General features: G+C 49.1%; 1 protein-coding gene and 1 pseudogene across 1 annotated transcript; both read right to left on the bottom strand.

Moving 5' to 3' along the window:
* Positions 1 to 8,103: 8,103 nt before the first annotated feature.
* Positions 8,104 to 8,509, bottom strand: LOC130348338 (histone H2B 1.1-like). Its single transcript, XM_056554742.1, has one exon. It carries the CDS (start codon positions 8,507 to 8,509, stop codon positions 8,117 to 8,119), a length of 393 nt encoding a protein of 130 aa, XP_056410717.1. The 3' UTR covers positions 8,104 to 8,116.
* A 2,499-nt stretch (positions 8,510 to 11,008) lies between these two features.
* Positions 11,009 to 11,476, bottom strand: LOC130348360 (histone H4-like; annotated as a pseudogene).
* Between the last annotated feature and the right edge of the window lie 7,353 nt (positions 11,477 to 18,829).

Raw genomic sequence — 18,829 nt, 5'->3', positions numbered from 1 at the left:
GCCCGGCCTCCGCTCCCACGTCTGCGCCGGCCTTACGTCACACCGCATGGCCGCATAGGAGGACGTCAGTTACGTCACTCGCAGGGCGCCCGGTGAGAAGGAACGCTGCGCTGGATGGGTGAGTGTGTGTGTGTCTGACTCTCTGTCTGTCTCTATCTATGTTTGTGTGTGTGAGACCGTGTGTATGTGACTGTGTGACTCTGTGTATGTGTGACTCTCTGAGTGTGTGTGACTGTGTGACTCTGTGTGTGTTTGTGCGACTCTGTGTTTGTGTGACTGTGTGTGTGTGACTGTGTGACTCTGTGTGTGTGTCTGTGTGAGTGTGTGTCTCTCTGACTGTGTGTGAGTGTGTGTCTCTCTGACTGTGTGTGAGTTTGTGTGTGTGTCTCTCTGTGTTGTATGTTTTTTTTTTTATTTGTGTGTGTGTGTGTGTGTGTGTGTGTGTGTGGGGGGGGGGGGTTGTACTAGCGATCTAATGTGGGGAGACTTTGACCCATTGTGGGGAACCTGCAAGGGATCCTGCGGCCTAATGTGGGGAAACTACTACCAAATGTGTGAAGTCTATGCTACCAAATGTGGGGAGTCTATGCTACCTTATGTGGGGAATCTGTGCTACCTAATGTGGGGAATCTGTGCTACCTAATGTGGGGAAATTTCTACCTAATGTGGGGAATCTGTGCTACCTAATGTGGGGTAACTGGTACCTACCTAATGTGGGGGAACTGGTACCAAATGTGGGGAATCTATGCTGCCTAATGTGGGGAAAAGATGCTACCTAATGTGGGGAAACTGCTACCTACCTAATGTGGGGGAACTGCTGGCCAGTAGCACCCTCATCATCCTCCAGCAACACCCCCCCAGTAGTAGCACCCCCATCATCCATTAGCAACACCACCAATACCCCCCTCCCGTGGTAATAGCATTAGCTAACGGATGTTGAGGGGTGTTACTGCGGTTGTGGTATTATATTCAGAGGGTGCACTGTATGGCAACGTTATATTCAGAGGGCGCAGTTTGTGGTAGTATTATATTCAGAGGGTGCAGTGGGTGGTAGTATTATATTCAGAGGGCGCAGTTTGTGGTAGTATTATTAGAGATGAGCGAACTTACAGTAAATTTGATTCGTCACGATCTTCTCGGCTCGGCAGTTGATAACTTATCCTGCGTAAATTAGTTCAGCTTTCCGGTGCTCCGGTGGGCTGGAAAAGGTGCATGCATTCCTAGAAAAGAGTCTCCTAGGACTGTATCCACCTTTTTCAGCCCACGGGAGCCCCTGAAAGCTGAACTAATTTATGCAGGAAAAATCATCAACTGCCGAGCCGAGAAGTTTGTGATGAGTTGAATTTACTGTAGTTCGCTCATCTCTAACTGTTATATTCAGAGGGCGCAGTGGGTGGTAGTATTATATTCAGAGGGTACCGTATGTGGCGGTATTATATTCAGGGGTACAGTATGTGCAGATTTATATTTAGGGGTACAGTATGTGGCAGATTTATATTCAGGGGTACAGTATGTGGCCAATTTATATTCAGAGGGTACAGTATGTGGCAGATTTATATTCAGAGGGCACAGTTTGTGGTAGTATTATATTCAGAGGGCGCTGTGGGTGGTAGTATTATATTCAGAGGGTACAGTATGTGGTAGTATTATATTCAGTGGGTACAGTGTGTTGCGGTATTATATTCAGGGGTATAGTATGTTTCAGATTTATATTCAGGGGTACAGTATGTGGCAGATTTATATTCAGAGGGTACAATGTGTGGCAGATTTATGTTCAGAGGACACAGTGTGTGATAGTATTATATTCAGAGGGTACAGTATGTGGTAGTATTATATTCAGAGGGTACAGTGTGTGGCATTATTATATTCAGGGGTACAGTATGTGGCAGATTTATATTCAGAGTGTACAGTATGTGTTGGTATTATATTCAGAATGTACATTGTGTGGTAGTATTATATTCAGTGGGTACGGTGTATGGAAGGTTTATAATCAAAGAGTATAGTGTATAGTAGTATTATATTTAGAGGATACAGTGTCTGGCAGGTTTATAATAATACGTGTTTTCATATAGAGGATGAGAATGCGCTGACATAGTGAGGAGACGTCTGGGCGTCACATTCTGCAGAGAGAAGTTTTAGCTGGAACAAGTCTTGGCGGTATGTACCATCCGAATTAGATAAGGGAAGACTATAGAGAAGACGTCACCTATAGTCACTGATATCATTGTACATTCTCCTCTCTATGTCCTATCAGAGCTGTAGTCGCTTGTCAGTTCTACAGTTATGGTGAGTGAAACTACAACTCCCAGCATAACCTCACTACTGCTCAAAGGGGTACTCTACTGGAAAATATTTTTTTTTAATCAACTGGTGCTACAAAGTTAAACAGATTTGTAAATTACTTCTATTTAAACATAATCCTTCCAGTACTTATTAGCTGCTGTATAAGCGATTCACAGGAAGTTATTTTCTTTTTTAATTTATTTTCTGTCTGACCACAGTGCTCTGTGCTGACACATCTGTCCATGTCAAGAACTAACCATAGTAGGAGCAAATCCCCATAGCAAACCTATCCTGCTCTGGACAGTTCCTGACATGGACAGAGGTGTCAGCAAATAGCACTGTGGTCAGACTGGAAAGAACTACACAACTTCCTGTGGAGCATACACCAGCTTATAAGTACTGTAAGTATCACCATCTCATTCACACAAACCAAACTTCTATTTATTTATTTTTTTACCAAATATTCACAAATCACTTACCAAACCTCCTGGATGTCCTATTATTTCATGTACAAACTCTGCAACCAGTAATCTTGCACGTTACCTGGATCTATGTCTTTAGGACTATAATGAGTTCTGTATCAAGGTATGAGCCGCTCACCACATACATGCCCTCCTCACCACCTGTGCCGTGGACCGGCTGGTACCGCCTCCAGCCTATTATTAGACAAGAACAAAGGCGAGGTCCGGCACCTGGATGGTTGCAGATAAAAGCTTGCGTTATTTTATTGAAGATATCGCAGTACAAGGCAAAACGTCTGACACGTTTCGCACATGACCATGCTTAATCGTATGTCTACGATTAAGCACGGTCACGTGCGAAACGCGCCAGACGTTCTGCCTTGTACTGCAATATCTTCAATAAAATAACGCAAGCTTTTATCTGCAACAATCCTGGTGCCGGACCTCGTCTTTGTTCATATATATATATATATATATATATATATATATATATATATATATATATATATATATATATACAGTGGTCCCTCAACATACAATGGTAATTCGTTCCAAACGAGCCATCGTTTGTCGAATCCATAGTGTGTTGAGGGATTCATATAATGTAAAGTATAGGAAGCTGTGTCACCTGTCCCCGCTGCTCGCGATGGTGACCCCGGGCCTCCGCTGTCTTCTCCTGGTCTTTTCCGGTCCTCTGCTGTCTTCTCCGGTCCTCTCCTGGTCTTCTCCGCTGTCTTCTCCGGTCCTCTCCTGGTCTTCTCCGCTGTCTTCTCCGGTCCTCTCCTGGTCTTCTCCGGTCCTCTCCTGGTGTTCTCCGCTGTCTTCTCCAGTCCTCTCCTGGTCTTCTCCGCAGTCTTCTCCGGTCCTCTCCTGGTCTTCTCCGGTCCTCTCCTGGTCTTCTCCGGTCCTATCCTGGTCTTCTCCGGTCCTCTGCTGGGCTCTCCTGGTCTTCTCCGGTCCTCTTCTGTCTTCTCCGGTCCTCTGCTGTCTTCCGCAAGGCCTTACTAGGCCTGCGTAGCGATTTCATTACGCCGCTGAGTACGCCATTCCTATTGGATGGCGTGCGCAGCAGCGTATTGACGTCATTGGAGAGGGCCGAGAAGACACCGGAAGACCAGCGCTGGACCCAGAGGGCGCCCTGGAGCATCGTGGAGGGGTAAGTAATACTTACCGCACCACACGAGGAACATTAAGCTGCAATCCGGCAGCAGCTTAAGCATTTTGCGCTGCCGGAGAGCACTTAATGCGATGGCCCCGACATAAAAAAAGCATCATATGTCAATTTGATCATATGTCGGGCCATAGTAGGTCGGGGGGTCACTGCATATATAGATAGGTAGATAAAGTCATCAATAGTGTTGAGCGGCATAGGCCATATTCGAATTCGCTAATATTCGCGAATATATGGACGAATATTTGTCACATATCTTTTTGAATATTCGAATATTCGTTATATTCTCAGTTTATTTTCGCATATGCGAATATTCACGGAAGCGAAAATTAGCATACGTGAATATTCGCAGATACAAAATTAGCACACGCGAAAATTCGCATATGCGAAAATTGGCATATGCTACTTTTCGCATATTCAGCCTTTACACCACACAAGCTGGAAGCAGAGAGGGGTGATCACTGTGATGTGTACTGTGAAGACAAAAAAAAAAAAAAAAAACGAATATTCGTAATTACGAATATATAGCGCTATATTCGCGATATTCGCGAAAAATATTCGAATTGCGAATATTCGCGAGCAACACTAGTCATCAATATATAGAATCTAGGCTAAGGGAGCGTTCAGTCCTGTTTTCTGTTCATTGTGCAACAGCGACATCTACTGTCAGTTTACTGCAATCACATTACTAGATATCAGGTTCCCGCTAATTCTGTTTCTTTTGCGGTCACCTCATTATTCTATAAATGATTACATTCTAATAACATCTACTGATCAATAATCACAACGTTAACCCTTTAACCACGAGAGATACATGAGATCTGATCTCACTGCTGGTCTCATAACTCAGTCCCGCTTCGCTTCCCGTTCGGCCTGGATTTCTATTGATCTTTTCCACATTGAATCAGACTTTTTATTACATTTTTCCTTTTATCGTTATTTTATGTAAATAGTTATTGTATATGATCTTACTCTGCTGTAAAATATCGTCCAATGAGAACTCTGACCGGAGTCTTAGCGATTGTTTTATAAACAATTTAACCCCTCAGCATTCAAGGGATGTTTAGACCTAATAAAGCGCTTAGTGTGAACAGCAAACGTCTCCTCTATTAGTTGTTTTTTCTAGAATAAAGCGATTCTTATTCTGCGTTATACATTGGGATATCTGATCTTCTATACCAGTGTGGAGAGATCCCAGTGTCCGTCCTTCATGAAGACTTCGGCCGGAGAACTTCTGGAATGTAATCTTATCCATCTAGATTTGGAATTAACGCTTGATCGTGTGAATATATCGCTAATAACAGAGTAGCTCAGTAATAGTCCGGTCCCTGACTTTGCTATTACGGTGCAGAGCTGGATTGTTGTAATAATCTGCTGGGTGTGACCAGGGGTCTATGGGGGATGAAGCTTCAGACATAGAGCTGATGTGATGAGCGGCTTTTTCTTCCACAGAGATGACTGCGGTTTCGTTACATTGTAGAGACTTGCGGTACCTGCTGTGCCCCGAGCACAGATTATTAGGTCCCGTCCATCCCTATAGGACTCGTTTCCTTGTAGAATCTTGGCGGCCCCGATAATCACTGAGATACACAGATGTCCCTGTCAGTGATGTCCCCGTCAGTGGTCCCAGCCATTGGACACCGCAGTCTCCTTACAGCTGTGAATTAATGTCTTTGACTGATATAATGAAAATAAAACAAGGAACAGAAAATGTGGACACTAAAGAGTTAATGTACGGATCTATAGCTCTGATACTTAGTACCGATCGGATGATAACGGAGCTTTGGGGATTTTTTCTTTTCTCCTCCTCATCCATGTAATAACAGGAGCCCCCTCATTGGTGCTTATTCCCGGTGACTGTATACGGAGAGTGCCGGCATCCGCAGCCTGAGAAGGAGCCGCCTGTATATGAGATCACATAACACGGGACAATTGTCTTCTCTCCCAGAGCGGAGAATTACAGGGTGAGCAGGAAATTCAAAATCAACTAAGCTTTTGTGTTCAGCCAATCAAAAGAGAAGGGGAGGGGCCGGGAATGTAAATTATTAAAGGAAACGCCCATGATGACGTCATCTTGTTTGAGTTCTCCGTCTGGTCCGCCATGTGCTATATAAACCAGGACTCCGCTCCTCAGACATAATTCATTCTATTCTCAATCAGCAGGATGTCGGGACGCGGTAAAGGAGGGAAAGGTCTCGGTAAGGGCGGAGCCAAGCGGCACAGGAAGGTGCTCCGGGATAACATCCAGGGCATCACCAAGCCTGCCATCCGCCGTCTAGCTCGCAGGGGAGGTGTGAAGCGCATCTCCGGCCTCATCTATGAAGAGACTCGCGGTGTCCTGAAAGTCTTCCTGGAGAACGTCATCCGTGACGCCGTCACCTACACCGAGCACGCCAAGAGGAAGACCGTCACCGCTATGGACGTGGTGTACGCCCTCAAGCGCCAGGGCCGCACTCTCTACGGCTTTGGAGGTTAATTCTTCTCCTGAAATCATCTCCTCCCCCTAAAGGCTCTTCTCAGAGCCGCCCACATGTTCTATGGAAAGGCTACAATTCCTTGTGTCTTCCCTACTGAGTGGTTGTGTGGTCGGTGTTGTGCTTTGGTGGTTGCGGTGTTTTTTTCCCCTCAATTCTAACTTAATCAGAGAAGGAGCGGGAAATACCGGCAGACTATCTGCCCCGGGAGATTTCCACTAAATGTTCTGACTACTGCCCTCACCATCTACATCATTCTTCCCCTCCTCCAGATTTCATTACTTCCCTCCCCCACCAAATCACTATCTCCCTAAAGAGTCCGTGTTATAGAGGATGCAGATCTCCTGATAACGGGATATAAATGCGTCTTATCCGGATACCACTGGATAGACGAGTCTTCGCTCTATAGCACCTGTAAGTTAATTAATGGAGCAGTTCACACCGAACTAAATTGCTGCGGCTTTATTCTAGTGTAGATGCAGGTTCCTCTATATCACTCCTCAGCACGTTGCAGGCTGGCGCAGTGTGCGCTTCTCCCTGTGATACCGATCCTCACTGATGTCCCGGACTGTGATAGCGGCACAAACCCCCATACACCGGACTATGATAGCGCTATGTTCTACTACCCAGCGGGAACAGCGAGAATCGGAGTCCCGGTGATCACTGACTGTTCCTCTAACAATTCCTGTATAAAGTTTTGGCAATGATTCCGGAGAAATAATTGTAGAAATGAGCGGGAAACTCCCAATATGTATAACACTACATGTCCGCCAATTATTCCTCAGCTTAATAACTATACATATCATCCAGCATCATGAGCGGGGAGAGGTACCGGTCCCCGCCACTCACCCCTGGCAGGTGCATGTTAATCTGGTTTACACAGACTAATAGGGGCAGATTTGGAGCTGATGGTATCGTCTATTATGGATCTTTATCCCTGCGCCCGGATACATTGTTATATCTCCATCAGTCGGTGACATTTGGGGAGCTATAGCCCTGAGCGTTGTAATTGTCTCATTATTGTAGTGCACATGCCGCTAAAGGGTTAACAATGAGCCGTGCGCGCGGTCCCGTCCGATGCCTAATGCTCATTGGCTGATCACAGGATGTTCAGGATTTGAATTTCCCGCTTCCCCCAGACCCGATAACAATGGAGAGATCTCCCCGAGATGTAGAGCCTGATTCAGTGTCTGACTACTACCCTCATCATCCTTGTTTCTCTATTGTACCCCCTAGTCAGTGCACAAAGATTATGGCAGCAGGATGCGCGTCTCATTATAAACCCCGGCGATTCCGATCAATAGATTCCCCGGTCAGTAAATTAGGATTTATAGCGTTACCGCAACAATCCACTCCAGTAAGGCTGTGTGATCGATCAGGACCGCGGAGATTATAGAAGAAATAATCGGGGAATCTGGTGGAGGAGATACTGATCACAAGACAGATCGGGCAATGGGTTAACTACGGAGAACTGATCTACAGCGCCCCCCGCTCCACCACAGGAGAATATACATCCTGCAGTCAGTGAGAACCGCAGCCGCCGCTCTGATCTCACCCGATCCCGGAGCAGAATATATATAGTCTCAATAGACTGTACTGACAGAATAGCGGCCACATATACAGAAGAGAATACGGGGAATACAGACAGGAGAAGCCCCAGCTCTATTATAGACAATGTGGGTGGCTCTTAGAAGAGCCTTTGGGGTGACAGCAGGAGGCGGAACAGGTTACTTGGCGCTGGTGTACTTGGTGACGGCCTTGGTGCCCTCGGACACGGCGTGCTTGGCCAGCTCTCCAGGCAGCAGCAGGCGCACGGCGGTCTGGATCTCCCGGGAGGTGATGGTGGAGCGCTTGTTGTAGTGAGCCAGGCGGGAGGCTTCCCCTGCGATGCGCTCGAAGATATCGTTGACAAAGGAGTTCATGATGCCCATGGCCTTGGAGGAGATGCCGGTGTCAGGGTGGACCTGCTTGAGCACCTTGTACACGTAGATGGCATAGCTTTCCTTCCTGGTCTTCCTCCGCTTCTTGCCGTCCTTTTTCTGAGTCTTGGTCACGGCTTTCTTGGAGCCTTTCTTGGAGCCTTTCTTGGGCGCTGGTGCAGACTTGGCGGGATCAGGCATGATTATCAATCTCAAGAATTCCTAACTTAAACAAAGAGGATAATGATGTCGCTTACTCCCTCTGCAGCCGTATTTATAGGCAGCCCATGCAAAAGAGCAATGCCGTCAGCCTCTTGCTCTACTGGAAGAGCAAATCATGTGACCTCAGTGCTGTCATACGCCCCGCCCAGTGCCGCCTATTGGAGAGTCTTCAATTCCAGTTTCATTAGCCGGATTCAAATCTACCCAATCACAGGAGCCGGAGGGCGGAGCTGAGAACTATAAAGCCAGCAGAACGTGTGGGAATGATCACATTATTCTGAAATAAGTTGTCATGTCTGGACGCGGCAAACAAGGAGGGAAGGTTCGGGCTAAGGCCAAGACCCGCTCATCCCGGGCAGGACTCCAGTTCCCCGTCGGTCGTGTGCACAGGCTTCTCCGCAAAGGGAACTACGCCGAGAGGGTGGGCGCCGGTGCTCCGGTCTACCTGGCCGCTGTGCTGGAGTATTTAACCGCTGAGATCCTGGAATTGGCCGGTAATGCCGCCCGGGACAACAAGAAGACCCGCATCATCCCCCGTCACCTGCAGCTGGCCGTGCGCAATGACGAGGAGCTGAACAAGCTGCTGGGTGGGGTGACCATCGCCCAGGGAGGCGTCCTGCCCAACATCCAGGCCGTGCTGCTGCCCAAGAAGACCGAGAGCAGCAAAGCGGCCAAGAGCAAGTGATCACCGCTTATCCCAGACCATCCCGAACACCAAAGGCTCTTCTAAGAGCCACCACATTGTCTCCTACAGAGCTGGCACCGCTGATCTTGTCTGATAAGGATTAGATTTCTTATGACATGTTCTTTATACGGGGTTATAGTAGAACTGATGAGTTTCTTTCATTAACAGTATGAGAGGGATTGGACACCTTCACTTTTATATAAAAGAAAAAAAAAAAAAAAAAATAACTACCAGAAAACTTCCTATAGCAGAATGTGACCCTCAGCACAAGGACAGTTTCCTCCTCACTCCATCCCCGCTACCCTCACTAAGGGGGACGGGTACAGTTTCTACATATGGATTTTGAGGTGCAGCCAGCCTTTCCCCGCGACAAAGACAGTAATGTAATCACGTGTACAGGGACGAGACAAAGCGAGAAAGTCAATCTCCAATGAGCGTAAACTATCGGGGTTATTGCTCCACCTACAAAGTTAACCCTTCATTGTCCCTCGTTATTTATGCTCTGTTTCCCCTTCAGTCCCCGGAGCGCTCTCTGCTTCACTAGTCCCAATCCCTATATACGCTTACACGGTGCACTATAGTAGAGCGCCCCCATATTTAGTCTCCATTCGGGGCTGCATTGGCTTTATATTACGTTTACAAGAAATAAGCCCAATAATTCTCCAGATGGATAAAACGCCATGTGCACAACCTATTAACTAAAGGGTTACATTAACCCCCAAATCTCTGGTAAATTAATTGTTTCCTTATATCTATCCATAGATCGTCTATCGCAGCAGTATAAATCGTTAGTTTATACAGATCAGATACATTGTGTTACAATAGCGACACCTGGTGGTGAGAGCTTTGTATTCTAATCTTTACATGTTACCAAATAGTAACAAGTATTTCCCAGGTGCGCTGATACAAATTACAGAGGCGCAAATAGATACAACTGTGGATGGTGACTAAAACTTATAATAAAACAGCACAATAATTTCAGCTGCTCTTATACACCCTGCTTATCCTATACCAGATATAAGTGTCCTAAGGGGATCTAGAACAAATAAATGCATCTGCATTGTCCTCGATATAACATAAAGTGATGTAATGTAGAAGGTTTGTATATTAGGGTGAGGAGTGACATATTTATCGCCAGGATCCTGAATTATATCTCTTTGTTGGAGCTGCGGGGCAGGAGCTGTCACCTCTGACCGGGCTTCGGGAGTCTTCGGGCCGCCAGGAGAGGAGAGATGCCGCAATATAGAACATGATCCGGCGAGAAAGAGGAGGGAAGCGGGTGTCGGCTAGTAATGTATTCTCCGCATTGTACAGTGTTAGTACAGAACTCCCGGGCAGCGATCATAATCTGGGCCATGTAATGTTATACTACGGTCCCTCCACATGTTTAGGGGAAGGAGTCTCCACATCTATTATATTCATCGCTCTGTATAGAATCACATCTCCCACCTGATCTGCTACTAGTTCCCCCATCACTGAACACATCGGCCGATCTATATTTACAGCAAAGGAAACTATGGAGCTACTAAACTAAACACTGAGCACCATATACCGGAGCCACAGCTCGGGCCATTGAGATAAGATCCTTGCAAATCCCAAAATCGGGTTTCCTCTTCAATATGCAGCTTCTATATCTTAACCACGATTATTGTACAGACAAGGACAATACACTACGACAGATTTCCGATAACACAAAGCAGTGTAAACACAGAATTGTAGCTTTTCTATAGAACATGTGGGCGGCTCTGAGAAGAGCCTTTGGGTTGATGAGATGGAGCAGAGTAGAAGCAGAATTAACCTCCGAAGCCGTAAAGAGTGCGGCCCTGGCGCTTGAGGGCGTACACGACGTCCATAGCGGTGACGGTCTTCCTCTTGGCGTGCTCGGTGTAGGTGACGCGTCACGGATGACGTTCTCCAGGAAAACCTTCAGGACACCGCGAGTCTCTTCATAGATGAGGCCGGAGATACGCTTCACACCTCCCCTGCGAGCTAGACGGCGGATTGCAGGCTTAGTGATGCCCTGGATGTTATCACGGAGCACCTTCCTGTGCCGCTTGGCTCCGCCCTTACCGAGACCTTTTCCTCCTTTGCCGCGTCCCGACATCCTGCTGGTTGAGAATTGAATGAATAAAGTTTGAGGCGCGGAGTCCTAGCTTATATAGCACATGTGCGGACCAGAAGGAGAACTTTAACAAGATGACGTCAACATGGGCGTTTCCTTTTACTGAATTTACATTACCGGCCCCTCCCCTTCTCTTTTGATTGGCTGAATACAGAATCGTTGGTGATTTTGAATTTCCCGCTCACCCTGTAATTCTCCGCTCTGGGAGAGAAGACAATTGTCCCGTGTTATGTGATCTCACGTTCAGGCGGCTCATTCTCAGGCTGCGGATGCCGGCACTCTCCGTATACAGTGACCGGGAATAATCACCAGGGCCCGTCCTGACATCTCCTGTTCTTATATAGAGGAAGAGGAGAGAAATCACCAAAGCTCCGGTATCAGCCAATCGATACTATGTATCAGGACTATAGCTCCGTACAGTGTTAACTCTTTAGTGTCCACATGTTCTGTTTCTTGTTTTATATCTGTACGGAGACTGCGGTGTGTAATGGCTGGGACTGTATATATTATATATAATTACACTGCAGTCACCATTCTATGTCCATTCTGATCTCTCACATATTGTCTCCGTTCATTCTCATCCTACATCGTCATTGACTTATATTTACCCATGAAATTAGATACTAACGAACTCTTAATTAATTACATCCAAATGTTCTCTTTGTAGCGTCAATCATCCTATTTAGTTCTATTAAGTTCATTGATGTTACTTTGATTAATTGGTCTTTTCACTCTCATTCCTAAATGTCATCTCCTGCCGGGGCTCGTTCCTACGATCGGTCTCCTATACGGTATAATATATTGGGTTACATAGAAAACTATTTACTGCCATGTTGTGGTAGCTGAACACAGTACAAGAAAAAAACTTTTGAATAGTCTTTACATTCTTCAGCCTTACCACTAGGTGGGGACAAAGTACAGTGCAGCCTCTTCTAGGGATTCAGGCGAGAAAGGAAAAGTGTTGAACAGTGTCTTCTGCCATCTAGTTGCCGCAGAGCAGATTTCAGCGAAGTTCAATATAAAGTTACTAATTTTGGCCAAGTTTCTTTTCTCATTCTGCTATAATTTTAGCCCTTAATTAATTTGATTGTAATAGTGTTTAATAGAAATATGTATTTTTTGTTACAATTTTTTTTCCAATCTCCTTTTTACATTAACCCCTCAATGATGTTGTATTTTTTTTATATATTTGTTTTCTCTTTTAACTTTTCACAAAAAAAAAAAAAAAAAATCTATATCTCTGTCAATGTTTCATCTACAGACCCATATGAAGGCTTGTTATTTGTGAGACCAACTACACTTTGTAATGGCATCCTTCATTTTACTACTAAGTCTACAGCAAAGCCAAAAAAAAGAGAAAATTATAGGGTGAAATAAACAAAAAAAAGTAAAAAAAAAAGTTTAAAAATGATTATTTATTATTATTATTATTTTTTTTTTTGGGGGGGTCCAAGTTTAAGGGGGAGGGGAAGTGATGGCTGCACATTCACATGTCATACATTGTAATTTTCATACTTGTGCTGAGAAGCAATAGAACAATCAAGTGTTACTATACATTTCACTCAAACTGTACAAGCCAACTCGTCACTTCACGGTCACCTGATTCAAGTGAGTCCCTAACTTAACAACTTCTCCTTTTAATGACATGGGTGGGTGCTGCGGAGCATCTTGGTGTCACCCCATTAGGTTGGTGTCACGCCAGTGTGAGGTGATGAGGAGACTGAGGATAGGGTACGGGTTGGCTGGGTTGTGATGTATGAGGTGAAGAGAAGACTAAGGATAGGGTACGGGGGGGGGGGGGGTTGGTGGCGGTGTATGAGGTGATAAGGAGACTGAGGATAGGGTACGGGGGGGGGGCTGGGTGGTGGTGTATGAGGTGATGAGGAGACTGAGGATAGGTTACAGGGGGGGCTGGGTGGTGGTGTATGAGGAGAATGAGGATGGGGTGCAGGGGGGCTGGGTTGTGGTGTATGAGGTGATGAGGAGACTGAGAATGCAGTATGGGGGGCTGGGTGGTGGTATATGAGGGGATGAGGAGACTGAGGATGGGGTACTGGGGGGGCTGTGTGGTGGTGTATGAGGTAATGAGAAGACTAAAGATAGGGTACAGGGGGGCTTGGTGGTGGTAAATGAGGTGATGAGGAGACTGAGAATGGGGTACGGGGGGGGGCTTGGAGGTGGTGTATGATGAGAATGAGGATGGGATGCAGGGGGACTGGGTTTTGGTGTATGAGGTGATGAGGAGACTGAGGATGGGGTACTGGGGGGCTGGGTGGCGGTGTATGAGGTCATGAGGAGACTGAGGATGGGGTGCAGGGGGGTTGGGTGGTGGTGTATGAGGTGATGAGGAGACTGAGGATGGGGTATGGGGGGGCTGGGTGGTGGTGTATGAGGTGATGAGGATGGGGTATGGGGGGGCTGGGTGGTGGTGTATGAGGTGATGATGAGACTGAGAATGGGGTACTGGGTGGGCTGGGTGGTAATGTATGAGGAGACTGAGGATGGGATACGGGGGGGGGCATGGGAGGTGGTGTATGATGAGAATGAGGACGGGGTGCAGGGGGCCTGGGTTGTGGTGTATGAGGTGATGAGGAGGCTGAGGTTGGGGTACTGGGGGGGGGCTTGGTGGTGGTGTATGAGGAAACTGAGGATGGGGTGCAGTGGGGAGCTGGGTGGTGGTGTATGAGGTTATGAGAAGACTGAGGATAGGGTACGGGGGGCGGTTGGGTTGTGATGTATGAGGTGATGAGGAGACTAAGGATAGGGTATGGGGGGCTTGGTGGCGGTGTATGAGGTGATGAGGAGACTGATGGGGTACGGGGGGGCTTGGAGGTGGTGTATGATGAGAAGGAGGATGGGGTGCAGGGGGGCTGGGTTTGGTGTATGAGGAGACTGAGGATGGGGTACTGGGGGGGCTGGGTGGTGGTGTATGAGGTCATGAGGAGACTGAGGATGGGGTGCAGGGGGGTTGGGTGGTGGTGTATGAGGTGATGAGGAGACTGAGGATGGGGTATGGGGGGGCTGGGTGGTGGTGTATGAGGTGATGATGAGAATGAGAATGGGGTACTGGGTGGCAATGTATGAGGTGATGAGGAGACTGAGGATAGGGTACTGGGGGGCTGAGTGGCGGTGTATCAGGAGACTGAGGATGGGGTACAGGGGGGGCTGGGAGGTGGTGCATGATGTGATGTTGAGACTGAGGATGGGGTATGGGGGGCTGGGAGGTGGTGTATGAGGTGATGAGGAGACTGAGGATGGGGTACAGGGGGGGCTGGGAGGTGGTGTATGATGAGAATGAGGACGGGGTACTGGGTGGGCTGGGTGGTAATGTATGAGGTGATGAGGAGACTGAGTATAGGGTATGAGGGGGGGCTTGTTGGTGGTGTATGACGTGATGAGGAGACTGAGGATATGGTACTGGGGGACTGAGTGGCGGTATATCAGGAGACTGAGGATGCGGTACGGGGGGGGGGCATGGGAGGTGGTGTATGATGAGAATGAGGACGGGGTGCAGGGGGCCTGGGTTGTGGTGTATGAGGTGATGAGGAGGCTGAGAATGGGGTACTGGGGGGGGGGGGCTGGGTGGTGGTGTATGAGGTGATGAGGAGACTAAGGATGGGGTATGGTGGGGCTGGGTGGTGGTGTATGAGGTGATGATGAGAATGAGAATGGGGTACTGGGTGGGCTGGGTGGTAATGTATGAGGTGATGAGGAGACTGAGTATAGGGTATGAGGGGGGGGGCTGGGTGGTGGTGTATGAGGTGATGAGGAGTCTGAGGATAGGGTACTGGGGGGCTGAGTGGCGGTGTATCAGGAGACTGAGGATGGGGTACAGGGGGGGCTTGGAGGTGGTGTATGAGGTGATGAGGAGACTGAGGATGGGGTATGGGGGGGCTGGGAGGTGGTGTATGAGGTGATGAGGAGACTGAGGTTGGGGTACTGGGGGGCTGGGTGGCGGTGTATGAGGAGACTGAGGATGGGATACGGGGGGGGGGGGGGGGCATGGGAGGTGGTGTATGATGAGAATGAGGACCGGGTGCAGGGGGCCTGGGTTGTGGTGTATGAGGTGATGAGGAGGCTGAGGATGGGGTACTGGGGGGGGGGGGCTGGGTGGTGGTGTATGAGGAGACTGAGGATGGGGTGCAGGGGGGGCTGGGTGGTGGTGTATGAGGTTATGAGGAGACTGAGGATAGGGTACGGGGGGCGGCAGGGTTGTGATGTATGAGGTGATGAGGAGACTAAGGATAGGGTACGGGGGGCTTGGTGGCGGTGTATGAGGTGATGAGGAGACTGATGATGGGGTACGGGGGGGCTTGGAGGTGGTGTATGATGAGAAGGAGGATGGGGTGCAGGGGGGGCTGGGTTTGGTGTATGAGGTGATGAGGAGACTGAGGATGGGGTACTGGGGGGGCTGGGTGGTGGTGTATGAGGTCATGAGGAGACTGAGGATGGGGTGCAGGGGGGTTGGGTGGTGGTGTATGAGGTGATGATGAGAATGAGAATGGGGTACTGGGTGGGCTGGGTTTTAATGTATGAGGTGATGAGGAGACTGAGTATAGGGTATGAAGGGGGGGGCTGGGTGGTGGTGTATGACGTGATGAGGAGACTGAGGATATGGTACTGGGGGGCTGAGTGGCGGTATATCAGGAGACTGAGGATGGGGTACGGGGGGGCATGGGAGGTGGTGTATGATGAGAATGAGGAAGGGGTACTGGGTGGGCTGGGTGGTAATGTATGAGGTGATGAGGAGACTGAGTATAGGGTATGAGGGGGGGGGGCTGGGTGGTGGTGTATGAGGTGATGAGGAGACTGAGGATAGGGTACTGGGGGGCTGAGTGGCGGTATATCAGGAGACTGAGGATGGGGTGCAGGGGTGCAGGGGGTGCAGGGGGGTTGGGTGGTGGTGTATGAGGTGATGATGAAAATGAGAATGGGGTACTGGGTGGGCTGGGTGGTAATGTATTAGGTGATGAGGAGACTGAGTATAGGGTATGAGGGGGGGGCTGGGTGGTGGTGTATGACATGATGAGGAGACTGAGGATATGGTACTGGGGGGCTGAGTGGCGGTATATCAGGAGACTGAGGATGGGGTACGGGGGGGGGCATGGGAGGTGGTGTATGATGAGAATGAGGACGGGGTGCAGGGGGCCTGGGTTGTGGTGTATGAGGTGATGAGGAGGCTGAAAATGGGGTACTGGGGGGTTGGGTGGTGGTGTATGAGGTGATGATGAGAATGAGAATGGGGTACTGGGTGGGCTGGGTGGTAATGTATGAGGTGATGAGGAGACTGAGTATAGGGTATGAGGGGGGGGGCTGGGTGGTGGTGTATGAGGTGATGAGGAGACTCAGGATAGGGTACTGGGGGGCTGAGTGGCGGTGTATCAGGAGACTGAGGATGGGGTACAGGGGGGGCTTGGGGGTGGTGTATGAGGTGATGAGGAGACTGAGGATGGGGTATGACTCTGTCCATTTTGCCCCATATGAAGCAAAACACTGTCCGGTTGATGGCCTTGCAAATGGTGGTATGGGGAGGCCAGGCCTGTGCGGTATACTGGAGCACAGGCAAAACTTCACTCTGCAGGACAAGTGCCTTGCCTTCAATCGTGAGCTTTCTGGAGCTCTACAGTCCGATTTTAGAGTTCATCTTTCCTAGTCGGTCCTCTGCCGAAGTCCTCGCAGGTCTGGACGAGTGCAGTCACCGAACGCTGGTCAGCGCAGAAGACGGTCATGTCGTCCATGTAGAGCGAGCATTTCACCTCGTAGCGATCTGGTCCTGGTGCGGTGATCCCTCTGATCTATCCATTCTGCCGGATAGTCTCAGCGAAGAGCTCTATAACACAAACAAAAAGAAGAGGTGAAAGAGGGCAGCCTTGTCTAACCCCTGAAAGGATGGGAAAGGGGTTAGTCTTCCAGCTATTCACCAACACCGTGCTGTAAATATCAAAATACATGACGTTAACAAAAGAGCAACACATCTTCCCCAGACCTAGCCTGCGCAAAGCCCTGCCAATGAATGCATGGGAGACACGGTCGAACGCCTTCTCCTGATCTAAGCTGACCAGGGCGGCGCGGCCACCGCTGTCCTGGATGTAATGGACCGTGTCTCTCACAAGGGCAAGGCTGTCAGCAATCCTGCGACCAGGAATGCCGCAGGTCTGGTTCGGATAGACGATCTGCCCGATGACAGATTTCAACCTGTTGGCCAGCACCTTGGCAAGGATCTTGTAGTCCACGTTCAGGAGAAAGATGGGACGCCAGTTTTTCAGGTCACATCTCTCCCCCTTCCGCTTATACAAGATCGTGATCATCCCCTCCCTCAACGACTGAGGCATTCTGCCCCCCACCACCATCTCCACGTACACCTCCAACAGGTCCGGACAGATCAGGTCACCCAGCACTACATAGAGCTCGGCCGGGAGACCGTCACTGCCCGGGGTCCTTCCAGGCTTAAAGGATTTAGCGGCAGAGAGCAGCTCCCCCACTGTCAAGGGATCGTCCATAGCTGCCGCACCTGCGGGATCAACCACGTTAGTGATACCTGACAGGAACCCCTCGGCGGCTTCGGGGTCGGATGACTTGGGGGCGTAGAGGTTGCTGTAGAAGTCGGAGACAACCCCCACTACCTCCTCCTTGCCCCTTCTCATGTGTCCGGTCTCACCTCGTAGCTCAGTCAGGGGCGTGTGGCCAGCATGGAGCTTCCTGAAAAAGAAAGAGTTACACTTCTCACCCTTCTCCAGGTTCTCCACCTTGGAACGAAAGACGATTCGCTTGGATTCCTCCTCAAAGTGCCTTTTCAAGCTCTTTTTGGTCTCCTCCAGCTCCTCCCTGATGTCCCAGCCACACTGGAGCAGGTCCTGCAGGGACCGCAGCTCGCGCTGCAGCTTCCTGAAGTCCCACTTCTTCGCACACGCCTGGTGTCTGCCTTTTGCCTGAAAGAAACAGCGGAACTCGACTTTAACATATTCCCACCAATCACTGATGCAGTTAAACAGACATTTGTCATTACGCCATACAAGGTACGCATCCCTAAGTTCCTCCATGACCTCCCTCTGCTCCAACAGGGCACAATTCAACTTCCAGGAGCCTGGGCCAGGTGGGAATCCATGGCCCAGAGTCCCCCAGAATCGAATGGCCCTGTGGTCAGAGAAGAAGCAGGGGACCATAAAGTACAACACCTTTCTGACTGCTCTCGAAGTGAAGATGAAGTCTATCCAAGAACGGAGCGAGCCATCGGGGCGGCTCCACGTATAGTTTACGGAGCCGTTCCTGATGGACCCACCAACGTCCTGCAAGGATGCCTCTGTCATCATCTCAATCAACAGCTTAGACGTCACGTCCAGGTTGGCGGATGTGCCAGAACTGCGCCCGTCTACCTCAATGGGGCAGTTGAAGTCACCACCCAACACTACTGCCCTAGTGGTGGCGAGCTCAGCCCGCAGGGCCTGGAGAACCTCCAGTCAGACATCCCTCTCAGGGGAGGCAAACACGTTGA

Source organism: Hyla sarda, unplaced genomic scaffold (genome assembly GCF_029499605.1).
Source record: "Hyla sarda isolate aHylSar1 unplaced genomic scaffold, aHylSar1.hap1 scaffold_88, whole genome shotgun sequence".
Classification (NCBI taxonomy): domain Eukaryota; kingdom Metazoa; phylum Chordata; class Amphibia; order Anura; family Hylidae; genus Hyla; species Hyla sarda.
The sequence above is the reverse complement of the archived record's forward strand: the minus strand, read 5'-3'. Positions and strand labels throughout refer to the sequence as shown.

Excerpts from the sequence above, each read along its gene's own strand:
- LOC130348338 (XM_056554742.1), bottom strand. The coding sequence starts at position 8,509 with ATGCCTGATCCCGCCAAGTCTGCACCAGCGCCCAAGAAAGGCTCCAAG.